At 43.8% G+C, this 14,348-nt stretch overlaps 1 protein-coding gene across 1 annotated transcript; it reads left to right on the top strand.

The window, feature by feature from the left end:
- The first annotated feature begins 323 nt into the window (after nucleotides 1–323).
- On the top strand, nucleotides 324–1,313 carry LOC101351172 (mas-related G-protein coupled receptor member A6). Its single transcript, XM_004383873.2, has one exon. The coding sequence runs from the start codon at nucleotides 324–326 to the stop codon at nucleotides 1,311–1,313; it is 990 nt and encodes a 329-aa protein (XP_004383930.2).
- Nucleotides 1,314–14,348: the final 13,035 nt, after the last annotated feature.

Here is a 14,348-nt window from a genome sequence, read left to right as displayed (position 1 = left end):
CGTTCAGATCTAATTTTGTATTCACATTTTCTTTTATTTTTTTAAAGAGGATACCCAAGACTGTATAAGCACCCACAAAACCTACCACTGGTCTTTCCAAAGGAAATGGTACCCAGCATTTCCCTATCAACTTATGGTAACTCTAAGTGGAAGGCTAACAGAGGAAACCCTTCATCCCAAAGAAAGGTCTGATGTATTTTTACATAATCGTGTTCACAGGTGAATCTGCTGGATGTAGAGTTCTGAACTTGAATGGTACCAATATGGAGTCCTCTCCCACACAATCTCTCTGGCCACTAGCCTACAGCAGTGGACTGGAGAGAATGACCACAGGGCCCACTTCAGTACTGGAAACTCCACCCACAGCAGGACGCTGGTCATGTTCTCTCACCTTCCCCATCACTGGCATCATCAGTCTCCTGGGGCTGTTCTGGAATGGGACCGTCCTCTGGCTCCTAGCTTTCCGCATCAAGAGGAGTGCTTTCTCTGTTTACATCCTCAACTTGGCAGGAGCAGATTTCACCTTCCTGTGCTGCCAGCTCTTCTTTGTCTTGACTGACATTCTAACAAATTCTTCTGACGCTTCCTTGTTAACCCTCCACTTTAAGGTCGAGTGGTACTTTTACTTCACCTTCCCCATAGCAAAACTCTTGGCCCCAATAGCATTTTCCTCGTACGCCATGGACATGAGCCTCCTGGCTGCCATCTGTACTGAGCACTGCCTGTCCGTGCTCTGCCCCATCTGGTACCGCTTGCACCGCCCAAAGCACCTGTCCACCATCGTGTGTGTCCTGCTCTGGACCAAGTCCCTGTTGGTGTGCACACTGACAGGGAACACCTGCCGCTTCCTGTTCAGAGACTACAGTGAACAAGCGTGCTATAATCTCACTGTGGTCAGTGCTGTGCTGATCCTCTTCTTGGTCTCTGTGATGTGTGTCTCCAGCTTGACTCTGTTCCTCAGGGTCCAGTGTTTGTCCCAGAGACATCACCCCACGAAGGTTTACATTATTATCCTGCTCACTGTCCTTATGTTCCTTCTCTGTGGCCTCCCCTTTGGAATGTACTGGCTACTTCTAGACTGGTGGCATCAAACAATACTCCAATCCCTGAGCCTTCCCTACTATCTCACTGACATTCTGTCCTGCATGAACAGCTGCATCAACCCCATAATTTACTTTTTTGTTGGGAGCTTCAGGCAGCGGAAGAAGCGGGAGTCCCTCAGGGTGATCCTACAGAGGGCTGTAGGGGATGAGGCAGAAGTGAACATGAGAAAGGAGTCCTCCCACACTGATACAATGGAGTTGTTTGTCTGATCTATAAGGCAAGAGTTACTTAGCCATTTCCCAGGTAGACTAGCTTGCCAAGCATCACTGCCCTAGAGTTTCCTCTTAACACCTCAACTGGCTCTTCTGTTCTGCTCTCTGATCTGCCAGTGAAAGAAGAAGCAATTCATTTCTTCTTCTGATAAAGATACAGCAGTAGAAATCAGGGAAAGCACTGTATCAGCTACCAGATGAATGAGGAGGAAATTTCTCCATCCTTTTCCAAAGAAGAACCGGTGCATTTAGACTGTGGTGTTGGCAAAGAATATTGAACATATCGTGGACTGCCAGAAGAATGAATACATCAGTCTTAGAAGAAATACAACCAGAATGTTCCTTAGAAACAAGGATGGTGAGACTATTCAACTCATTTGCTTTGGACATGACATCTGAAAAGACCAGGCCTTGGAAAGGGCCTTCTTTTGTTTCCCTTGCCGGCTTCCCCCCCCCGGGTTTTTCTTTCCTTAAGGTTGTTCCCGTTTTTCTTTTTTTTCTTCCCGGGCGGCCCTTTTTTTTTGAGCCGTTTTGTTTTGGGTTTTGCCGGGCTTTCTTTTTCCTTCCAACCGGCTTCACCCCCTTCCCCCCTTTTTTTTTGGGGGGCTTTGGGAAGGAATTTCCCCTTTTCTTTTTGTTTGATTCCATCCCCTAAAAAGATATTTTGAAGTCCTAATCCCTATTCCTGTGAACATGACCTTGTCTGGAAATATGGTTTTCCTTTGTTGTCATTTAAGTTAACCTAGATCATTCCAGAGTAGGATGGGTCCTAATTCTAGTCTCTTCCGACTGATGTCTTACATAAGGAGAGAACAGACAGAGAAAGAGAGTCACACACAGGGGAAAGACATAATGTGAGGATTCATCTACAAGTCAAGGTACACCAAGGATTGCCGGCAACCACCAGAAGCTGAGAGAGAGGCACGGAACAGATTCTCCTTCAGAGCCCTCAGAAGGAATCAATATGGCCAGTACCCTGAATGTGGACCTCCAGCTTCCAGAACTGTGAAACAATAAATTTTCTGTTTTTGAAAACCGTCCACTTTGTTACTTTGCTATGGAAGCCCCAGGAAACTGAGACACCACATTTAAAGTCAGGAGGAAGGGCCCAGAACAGGGCAATACAGTCACCATCAGGCACTTCGGACAGTAACCTTGGAACTACAGGGAGAGTAAGATTGAAGCAGCAACCACCCACTGCTAATGGACATCAGGAAGTCAGCCCCGCCATGTGGGAGAAGCGGCCAACATTCTGAAACTTGCGTGCAGTGAAGTCTTCTCATCATCTTTCAAAAGGCTTAGTAATAAGCACAATCATGCAGGAAAGATACAGCAAGTCAGTGCCAGACAAATTCAGGAAGTAGACATGGCAGCTGGTCCTCTTCAAAAGGCAGCTGAGAAATCAGAAGATAACGCCATATTCCCCGTTAATCCACACAAGGCCAAACACAGCAGTGAGCGAGAAGATAAATGCCCACGGCCTTGGAGCTCGCCGTGGTTATCCCGCTTTCATAGATACTCACTGATTCCACGGAAAACTGGTTCATGGTGTTGGAGACAAGTTCAGGAAATCTCTGCTGAGCTTTGTGCTCCTTGTCAGGCTGTGGGACCAAAGGTCTAGAAATGCAGCAAATGTTTTAGGGTTGAGTGGGTAGGGGGTGGAGGGTATCAATATCCCTCCAACTCCAATAGATTTGGGGCTCAGGAATTTTCACAGCCCTTAGAGACACTAGTTGAGGACAACTGGCCTCCACGATGAGTGTTGTTGTTGTTGTTATTCTTGTTAGTTGCTGTCGAATCAGCTCTGACTCATGGAGACCTTATGTGCCATCTTCATGATCATTGGTACGTTGGAGTCCATTGCTGTGGCTACTGTGTCTATCCATCTCATGGAGGGTTTCCTACATTTTTGCTGGCCCTCTACCTTACCAAACATAGTGTCCTTTTCTAGCAGATGAGTAGAAGAGATAAAAGCCGATTCCACCCACAGCACCATGGGTCATCAAGGGAAGTTTCCTTAGAACACTGGGTTCCTCCTCCACTTTCTTTCAATAACCTCTCTTGCCCAGAAATAAACATCTATTGTCTGAGGCAGGACTCTCCGCTGAAACCTAGAGTATCGAGCTGGACAATGAGCAAAAATGCTTCTGCCAGTAATGGTGCCTCCTTAACACCAGCTCTTAGAAAACCCCTCTCTTCCCCCAAAGTATCTTACCTCCAGGAAACAAAGCGTTTCCGCTACCTGAACATATCTTCTTACCTGATTCACTATCCAGGGAGCTTGGCTTGTGGCCATTCTGGGTGTGTAAGGAAAGTCCCTTCTCGCTGAAGCCTGATGGTTCAAGGCACCAACTGATTCTCAGACACCACTCCTTGCGTCCTTGACTCTTCCTCCTTGCCTGTGAATTTTGTTCTTTCAGATGCCATTCGCTCCCTCACCTCCTTTATGTTTTATTTAAATGCCCCTTTCTCGATGAAGCCTCCCCAATCACCTCATAAAATTTATACCCCTCCTCATTTCCATCGAATCTCAGTCCCAGCCCCTTCTGTTATTTCCAAAGCATTTATCGCAAGCTGATACAATGTGTAATTCGCATATTTCTGATGCTCACTACTATTGCCATCTCCTTCTGCTGAGAACATAAGCTGCGCTCTTGCAGGGATTTTCGTCACTTTTGTTCACAGATGTATCTGCAGCACCTAGAACAGTGCCTGGCACACCACAGGTGGTGAATAAATGTTTATTGGATCAATGACTAAGCTCGTTCATCCTAAAAGCACTGACCAACCCCATTCAGCCCTTCCTGGGAATGCTTCCACAAACTAGGAAGCTTCAGTGACCTCAAGCTCCACATCCGGGCACATCCTCTGAGCTGAAGCAGAAGCAGGGATGAGAGTCTGAGTGTCCCTCATGTTCATTCTCAAAATGAAGACAATATATAACATTCTCAAAATAGCAAAACTGTAGGGAGAATATATCATTGGTTGCAAAGATTAGAGGGTGGGGCAAGAAAGGATGAGTGTTTGTGCCCCCCACCAAAAAAATTGAAATCCTAAACCCTGTACCTGAGAATGGGATCTTATTTGGAAATAGGGTTTTTATTTTGTTGTTAGTTAAGTTAAATGAAGTCAAAGCAGAGTAGGATGGGTCCTAATTTTAACCACTTCTGAGTGGTGTTTTATAAAAGGGGAGAACAGACATGGGAACAGACACACACACACACAGAGAGAGAGAGAGAAGACGCAATGTGCAGATACACCTACCAGCTGCAAAGAGATGCCAAGGATTGCCGGAAGCCATTAGAAGCTAAGAGGGAGGTATGGAACAGTCCTCTCTCAGAAGCTGCAGAAGGGATTGACATAGCCAAGACCCTGATTTGGACTTCTAGCCTCCAGAATTGTGAGAAAATTAATTTCTGTTCTTTAAGGTGCTCTCTGTGTGGCATTTTGTTATTCCAGCCCTGGGAAACTAAGCAGTTGCAGTCTGTATAATTTAACTTTTATAACATTCTCAAAATAACAGAATTAATAGGGAGAGTATTAGTGGTTGCCAGAGGCTAGGGATGAGGCAGGAGGGGATGGGTGTAGGATTTTGTGATGATGTTTCTGTATCGTGATTGTGGTGGTGTTTACACAAATGTACACATGGGATAAAATTGCATAGAACTACACACATACACACACACAAGTGCATGTAACACTGGTAAAATCTGAATAAGGTCTGCGGATGGCATCAGGGTCATTTTTCTTGTTTTGATATAGCACTATAATTATGTAAGGTGTTACCATTGAGGAGGGAAACTGGATGAAAGATACATGAGACCTCTCTGTGCTAGCTTTGCAACTTTCTATGAATCTATAATTATTTCAAAATAAAAATTTTAAAAATAATAAAGACAATTCTAAAACTAGAAAATATAATAATAAAAAATTCAATAGATGTGTTTAACAGCAGATTAAGTGAGAAAGATGAGAGAACTTGTATATTGGAAGATACTTTGGTAGAAAATATCTAGACTTAAACATGGAGACAAAATGGGTGTAAAATTCAGAAAAGAGTATTAGACATATATGGGACATGGTGAAAAGGTTTTACATATATATAACTTGGTTGGTAGAGTAGAGGGTCAGCAAAAAAAAGGAAGCCCCTCTAGGAGATGGACTGACACAGTGGCTGCCACAATGGGCTCAAGCATAACAACGATTATGAGGCCGGGCAGTGTTTTGTCTGTAGTACATAGGGTCGCTATGAGTTGGAACCAATTCAACAGCACCTAACAACAACAACATATATAACCGAGTCCCGGGATGAGAAGATAGAAGCATTATTTGAAGAGATCCTGGCTGAGAGTTTTCCAAAAATGACAAAAGTCATTAAGTCATAGGTTCAAGAAGCTCTGTGAATCCTAAACAGAATAAATACAAAGAACACAAAGAACAGCCTAGGCACATCATAATCGCTTTGTTGACTACCAAAGATAAAGAGATAATCTTAAAAGCAAGCCAAGAAAAAAAGCACATTACCTTTAAATTATCGATAAAAAGACTGACAGATAAATCCTTATTCTAAAATTTAAATAGATAGGCAAAGAGACTAGAATAGCTAAAAATAGCTTAATAAAAATGATAAAATCTGGAAGATGATGAATAAGATCTTTAAACTGCTGAAAGAAAACAACAGCCAACCTAGGATTCTATGCCCAGGAAAAATACCCTTCACAAATAAAAAATAAGACAAGAATGTAAGAAAAAAATGGCATAGAAATTGGAAAAGAAGAAATAAAACAGTCCTCGTTTGCAAGTGACATAATATTCTATGTAGAAAATCCCAAAGAATTTACAAATTTATTCCTAAAACTAATAAGTGAGTTTATCAAGGTCACAGGATACAAATTCAACACGCCAATCTAATGCTAATGTATTTATACATGAGCAATGAACAATTAGAAACAAAAATTTAAAATGCAGTACTATCTACAATAACTCCAAAGGAAAAAAAACACTTAGGTAAAAAACTAACAATACATGTATAGGATCGGTATGCTGAAAACTACAAAATGCTGACGGAAAAAATCAAAGAAGACATAAACAAATGGAAAGACACGCCATGTTCACGGATTGGAAGACTCAATTTAGTAAAGAAGTCAATTCTCCCAAATCGATCTATAAGCTTAATGCAATTCCTATCAAAATTTCAGCAAGATCATTTTGTTGATATATGCAAGCTTACTCTAAAATGTATAGGGAAAGGCAGAGAGACTAGAAGAGCTAAAACAATTTTTGAAGACAAATAACAAGTTGGAGGACTCACACTACCCAATTTCAATCCTTATTATAAATCGACAGTAATGCAAATGGTATGGTATTGACAAAAAGATTGATACACTAACCAACAGAACAGAACAGAGAGCTCAGAAATAAACTCTCACAAATATAATCAACTGATAACTTGACAAAAGTGCAAAAGCAATTCGATGGAAAAAGGATAATCGTTTCAACAAATGGTGCTGGAACAGTCAGACATCTACAAGGGGAGGAAAAAACTTGATGTAAGTTTCATACCGGACACAAAAATTAACTCGAAATGGATCATAGATTTAAATATAAAAATTAAAACTATAAAACTTTTAGGAAGATGCCCATCAACAGATGAATGGATAAACAAATTATGGTATATTCACACAATGGAATACTATGCAATGATAAAGAACAACGATGAATCTGTGAAACATCTGATAACATGGAGGAATCTGGAAGGCATTATTCTGAGTGAATTTAGTCAGTCACAAAAGGACAAATATTGTATAAGACCACTATTATAAGAACTCAAGAAAATCTTTAAACACAGAAGAAAACATTCTTTGATGGTTACGAGGCTGGGGAGGGAGGGAGAGGGTTATTCACTAACTAGACAGGAGACAAGAATTATCTTAGGTGAAGGGAAGGACAGCACACACTACAGGGGAAGTCAGCACAACCGGACTAAACCAAAGCTAAGAAGTATCCTGAATACAACCAAACACTTCGAGGGACAGAGTAGCAGGGGTAGGGTTCTGGGGCCCATGCTTTCAGGGGATATCTAGGTCAACTGGCATAACAAAGTTTATTAAGAAAGTGTTCTGCATCCTACTTTGGTGAGCGGCATCTGGGGTCTTAAAAGCTAGTGAGAGGCCATCTAAGACGCATCAATTGGTCCCAAGCCACCTGGAGTAAAGGAGAATGAAGAACATCAAAGTCACAAGGAAAGCATTAGCCCAAGAGACAGAAAGGGCCACATAAACTGGAGACTGCAAGCCTGAGACCAGAACTAGATGGTGCCTGGCTACCACCAATGACCACCCTGACAGGGAACACAACAGCAAGTCCTTGCTGGAGCATGAGAAAAGTGTGGTGCAGAACTCAGATTCTAGTAAAAAGACCAGACTTAATGGTCTGATGGAGACTGAAGGAATCCAGAAAGCGTGGCCCCGGACTCTCTGTCATCCCAGCACTAAAACCATTCCTGAGGCCAACTCTTCAGACAGAGATTAGACTGGACTATGGGACATAAAATTATACTCTTGAAGAGTGTGCTTCTTAGCTCAAGTAGATACATGAGACTAAATAGGCAGCTCCTGTCCAGAGGTGAGATGAGAAGGCAGAGAGGGTCAGGAGCTGGTTGAACGGACATGGGGAAGCAGGGGTGGAAAGGAGGAGTGTGCTGCCACAGTATGGGGAGAGCAATTAGGGTCACATAATAATATATGTATAAATTTTTGTATGAGAGAGTAACTTGAATTGTAAACTTTCACTTAAACTACAATAAATAAATAAATAAATAATTTTAGAAGAAAACATGTGACCTAGATGAAGAGTTCATAGACATAAATTAAAATTAAAAACTTTTGTTCCAAACAAGACCCTGTGGAGAGGATAAAAAGACAAGCCATAGACTGATAAATATTTACGAATTACATATCCAACAAAGGACTTGTATCCAGAATATACAAAGAACTCTCTAAACTCAACAGCAGGAAAGCAAAAAATTCCGTTAGAAAATGGGGAAAATATTGAACAGACCCTTCACTAAAGCTGATAACAAATACTAAATATCTGGGATCAGAGATTTGAAGGTCCCAGTGGGCTTAAGAAGTACTGAGTTCCACAAACTACAGGGGAAGTCAGCACAACTGGACTAAAGCAAAGCTAAGAAGTTTCCTGAATACAATCAAGCAGTTCGAGGGACAGAGTAGCAGTGGGTGTCTGGGGACCATGCTTTCAGGGGACATCTAGGTCAATCAGCATAACAAAGCTAATTAAGAAAATATTCTGCATCCTACTTTGGTGAGTGGCCTCTGAGGTCTTAAAAGCTTGCAAGCGGCTGTCTAAGATGCATCAATTGGTCCCAACCACCTGGAGTAAAGGCGAATGAAGAACACCAAAGACACAAGGAAAGTAGTAGCCTAAAAGACAGAGAGGGGCCACATAGACCAGAAACTCCATCAGTCTGAGACCAGAAGAACTAGATGGTGCCTGGCTACCACCAATGACCGCCCTGACAGGGAACACAACAGAGAGTCCCTGTTGGAGCATGAGAAAAGTGGGGTGTAGAACTCATATTCTAGTGAAAAGACCAGACTTAATGGTCTGACTGAGACTGGAGGAACCCCAGAAGGCGTGGCTCCCGGATTCTCTATCAGCCCAGACCTAAAACAATTTCCGAGGCCAACTCTTCAGACAAAGATTGGACTGGACTGTGGGATGTAAAATGATACTCGTGAAGAGAGTGCTTCTTAGCTCAAGTAAATGCATGAGACTAAACAGGCAGCTTCTGTCCAGAGGTGAGATGGGAAGGCAGAGAGGGTTAGGAGCTGGTTGAATGGACATGGGGAATCAGGGGTGGAAAGGAGGAGTGTGCTGTCACAGTATGGGGAGAGCAATTAGGGTCACATAACAATGTATGTATAAATTTTTGTATAAGACTAACTTGAAATGTAAATGTTCACTTAAACTACAACAATAAACAAACAAAAAAAGAAGAACCGAGTCCCAGGTACTAGAATAAATGAACTGGAAATATAGTAGGTGATGGACAGTCAGAGAGTGGAATGCTTGAGGCTAAGGTTTAGGAAGTGATTGGTATTGAAAGACTCACAGAATGACCTATAGGAGCAGATGACTTAGTTGTTTGGAAGAGAAGATCAATAGGCGTGGAACGATCAAGAACCCTAGAGACCAGAGTATTAGATGAATTATCTGTGTGAATGCTGATATCACAAAAAAATGTGGCAGGAGTGAACAGAGATGAAGACAGTGAGCCTGGCTCTAAATTTGCAGTGGAAGAGAGAGAGGTTGATGGGGGGCCACACAAGGAACTAGCTGCATCAAAGAACTGGGCTTTGGGAAAAGGGTGGAGGAAATGATCCGAAGTGGTGATGAGAGATGAGCAGGCATTTGCTCCTCCTCCAGCCCACAATCCAGGAGTCATGAGATACGACTAATAGCCACAGTTGAGAGGGCCATGAGGGGAGCAGTGTCATCAAGGGCAGCTTTTTCCATAAGAGCAATAAGATAAAGGGAATCATCTGGGAAGAGATTGAGGATGAGGATAGGGATAAGAACCAGAGGTGCATGGACAATATTTGGGGACCTGGGAGACGTAGACGATTGGGTCAGATTAGGGGAAACATGGAGCCATGTGAGAACAAAATCCTGATGAAGACCTAGGTAGTGCCTGCGGGAAACAGAGCTGTGAGGCATAATGGGATTATCTCCAGAGTGAAAGCCAACATTTATAATTATGGTCCCCTTAGGAAGGGTGAGGATTAGTCTCCGAACCACCCAGGTCCTTGCAAGCTCATTTTATTGCAAGGATGAATTCAAAAATTGGAAACTGGGAAAAGATCCAGTATGGATCTTGCAAAGTGGATCCAGTGTGGAGTAGATGTTTCCCCATGAAAGGAATAGAGGGAGAGAGCCAGAGTTACAGGATATAAAGGTTACCCTAAAGGCTCTGGTCATAGCAGCGTCCTTACAGGTGTGAGAACATCCAAACCCCTTACCCACGTGGGAGTGGCACGTGGTTTGCAAAATCTCAGTCCTGATTCTTCCCTCCCAGGTCCCAGACTGAGAGAGACTCTTCAATATTCTCTCCCATCACCAACATACGGAATCTTTCCAGCCAGCCCTTTCACTAACTGGGAATCCATTTAGTGTCTCAGCTTTATGCCCAGGTCTTACCCGTGGATCTTCACACACTAAGGGCCTGAGCCATTGTCTTCCATCCCCTTAATCCAAGTCCTAATCCAAGGCTCTAAATTCCTGGAACTGGCACACCCCTCAGGAAAGTCACCCTGGTTTCATGCTTCCTCTTCACTTCTCAGCCTCTTGGAATTTCCCTAACTGTATAGGAAGCACACCACGAACTTAGAAGAATGTTTGTTGATTTTTACTAAGAATATCCGACTTTTTTGCAAGCAGAAGTTTGTTCAATATATTTGGTCCAGCCTATTTCCAGAAGTGAAAGCCCACCCCAGAGTTTTTGGGTGACTTAAAAAAATTTCAACGTGATGTGCCTAAGTCTCCACTGACAAATTCTCTCCTTGTGTATATGAGAGTGTGTGCCCTCTGTGCTGTGAGGTGTGAACAAGGTGTGAATGATGTCCCACAGGTGTTGGACCAGAGCTGGTACCTATTGCTTGACTCACCTCCTTCACCGCAGCTTGATCCCTTGGGCCCTTGGTCTCGGCTGGTACTATGAAGCATCCCATCTCAGTACATCAGGCATTCTCTAAGCCTTCAGATGGTGGTGCTGGCAGATACCCTGAAAGTAAGTGTGATCTACTATAACAGAAATACCACAAGTGGACGCCTTTAATAAACAGAAGTTTATTCTCTCACAGTCTAGTAGGCTAGAAGTCCAAATTCAGGGCGTCAGCTCCAGGGAAAGCCTTTCTCTCTCTTTTGGCTCTGGAGGAAGGTCCTTGTCATCAATCTTCACCAGCTGAGGGGCTTCTCAGCACTGGGACCCCAGGTCCAAATGATGCGCTCTTCTTCTGGCTCTTGTTTGTTGGTGGTGTGAGGTCCCCAAGTCTCTCTGCTTGCTTCTGTCTTTTATATCTCAAAAGAGATTGGCCTAAGATGCAACCTATTCTGGTAGACTGAGTCCTGCCCCATTAACATAACTGCCACCAATCCCACCTCATTAACATCATAGAGATAGGATTTCCAACACATAGGAAAATCACGTCAGATGACAAAATGGTGGACAATCAGACAATACTGGGAATCATTGCCCAGCCAAGTTGACAGATGTTTTTGAGGGACACAATTCAATCCATGATGGTAAGGTAAGCCCATATCCCAAGCAGGTGTCAGTTCTGTTATGGACAAATTGCTGCCCACTCCAAGATGTTAAGGGTCTGATGTTGTCAACTCGTCACCAGAGAACTGCTGGTCTTCTCTAGAGATGGCACCATAATGAGAGTTCAGTACTGGTCGTTTCTACTGCTAGGCTGGGCATTCATCAGTGGCAGTGACTAAATTGGCCTTAGTAAGAAAGTGCTCATTGTTGGTCTCAGGCTTGGCCTTATCTTATCATACCACCTCTATACGTGGGTCCTCGTTTTTTTCTGGCATTGTAAAATATCTCTATCTAGAAATTATTCAGTGTTTCTTTTTTATTATGATTTATTTCAAGCATAGAGAAAAGCATTTTTAAATATTAACACCCGTGTATCCACCACCTGGCTGAGTCAAAGTCTAGCATTTTATCACACTCTCATCACATCTTTTTGTAAGAAGCGCAGCATCACAAACACATATGATGGTTCCTTTGTCATCTCCCCAGGCCCAGGTGCCTCCTTCCTTCTGCAGATTTCACTGCAGTGTCGTTTCTCACAGCGAAACAGTAAAGCAGAAAAATACATACCAACAGGAGGATGGATAGATAAATCGGAGGTGTTTTCATACAATGGAATTCTGTACCACTGTGTTATGGACTGAATGGTGTCCCAAAAAAAGATGTGTTGAAGTCCTAACCCCCGTACCTGTGAATGTGACCTTGTTTGGAAATAGGGTCTTTCTTTGAAGATGGGATCAGTTAGGTTAACATGAGGTCATACCAGAGTAGGATGGCCCTAGTCCTATGAGACTGGTGTCCTTATAAGGGGAGGACAGACACGGAGACAGATTCACACAAAGAGGGAGGGCACCATATGAAGTTGCACCTACAAGCAGCAAAGGCACACCAAGGATCGCCGGCAGCCACCAGAAACCAGGAAAGGGGCAAGAAACAGATTCTCTCTCAGAGCCCTCAGAAGGAATCAACTCTGCTGAGACTCTGATTTGGACCTCTAGCCTCCAGAACTGTGAGACAATGAAATTCTCTTCTTTCAAGCCCCCTGCTTTGTGGTACTTGGTTACGGCAGACCTAGGACACTAAGAAAAACTTAAAATCAATGAACTAGAGTTACATGGACCAAGGAGGAGAAACTGAAACCATCAAGCCACAGAGAGTGACATATAGAGCACGGTCATCTGCCCTGGAAGAAGTACAACCAGAATGCTCAGTAGAAGGAAGGATGGGAGACTACGTCTCACGTACTTTGGACATGTTATCAGGAGGGACCAGTCCCTGGAGAAGGTCACCCTGCTTGGTAGAGTAGAGGGTCAGCAAAAGAGGAAGATCCTCAAAGAGATGGACTGACACAGTGGCTGGAATGACGGACTCCAACAGCGGCGATTGTGAGGATGGTGCAGGACTGGGCAGTGTTTCGTTCTGTTGTACATGGGGTCGTTATGAATGGGAACCAACTCGATGGCACCTAACAACAACAACAAGGTTTGTGCCTATTTTCAAACACATATAACAACCTTAGAAATTGCTCGTGAAACACATATTTGGGGTGCATAGGAGCCAGCATGGGGGTGATAGAGTCAGCTCCTCTCTGTCCTGGGTTCATGAGACTTAAGTCCTGAAGCTGCCAGCTCTCCTGGGTAGAGAGAGGTCTGTGTCCAGGGGAGGCGTGATGTGCTTGTCATTAAACAGTGGGGCTGGGAGGGACATTACTAACAGATGGTGCTTTCACAGGAGATGAAACACTCTATGGACTGAATTCAAAATAAGCGCCACACCTGGATGCCTAGGAGAAGCCCCAAGGCAGAGGTCATCATGCCGGGCAGGCGTGGGGAGGTCAGAAGCTGGGTCACAAACACTGAGGTGGCGTTACCCTGAGTCAACCCCAAAGCAGGGCATGTGGTAAGGGATCCATAAGCCGTTTAAAACAATTTGAACAACTATTCCAGCTCACTATATCAGACTCACCTGGGAAGCTTTTCAAAAATACCCGAGACCCGAACCCTGGAGGTCAAGTGGGAATTCTCCAGGAACCTGTACCTTTTGTTGTCGTTGTTAAGTGTCGCCAAGTCAGCTCCGCCTCGGAATGACCTTATGTGCAACCAGACGGAACACTGGCCAGTCCTGTGTCATCCTCACAAGAGTAGGCATGTTTGAGCCCATTGTTGCAGCCGCTGTGTCAATCCGTCTCATTGAGGATCTTCCTCCTTTTTGCTGACCCTCTACTTTACCAAGCATGATGTCCTTCTCCAGGGATGCTTCCCCCGTCACAGCTGTCCCGGGAGCTCCTGATAACAGGAGCCTGTTTCTTGCCTTCCACCAACAGGTGCAAGCATGGTCACAGCCAACAGTTGCTTAATGTGCAGCAACCTCTTCTCTTCCATCATATTGCTTTTCTCATTGGCTTTACCTCCTTCAACACGATGCCAGGTCTGAGGAATTTATTCAATGGCACAAGGCAAAAACCGAAGCTAAATGCAAACAGTTAAGCGCTCGGCTGCTAACCGAAAGGTTGGCGGTTGGAACGCACCCCGCGGCTCCACAGGAGAAAGACCTGGCGATCTGCTCCCATAAAGATTACCAGCCAAGAAAGCCCTATGGAGCAGCTCTACTGTGTCACACGGGGTTGCTGTGAGTCGAAATTAACTCAATGGCATCACTCAACAACAAGAACAGGTAGGATCGTGCTGTGGAAA

The sequence above is a fragment of the Trichechus manatus genome, unplaced genomic scaffold (genome assembly GCF_000243295.1).
Source record: "Trichechus manatus latirostris isolate Lorelei unplaced genomic scaffold, TriManLat1.0 scaffold00113, whole genome shotgun sequence".
Taxonomy (NCBI): domain Eukaryota; kingdom Metazoa; phylum Chordata; class Mammalia; order Sirenia; family Trichechidae; genus Trichechus; species Trichechus manatus.
This window is presented reverse-complemented; position numbering and strand designations above follow the sequence as displayed.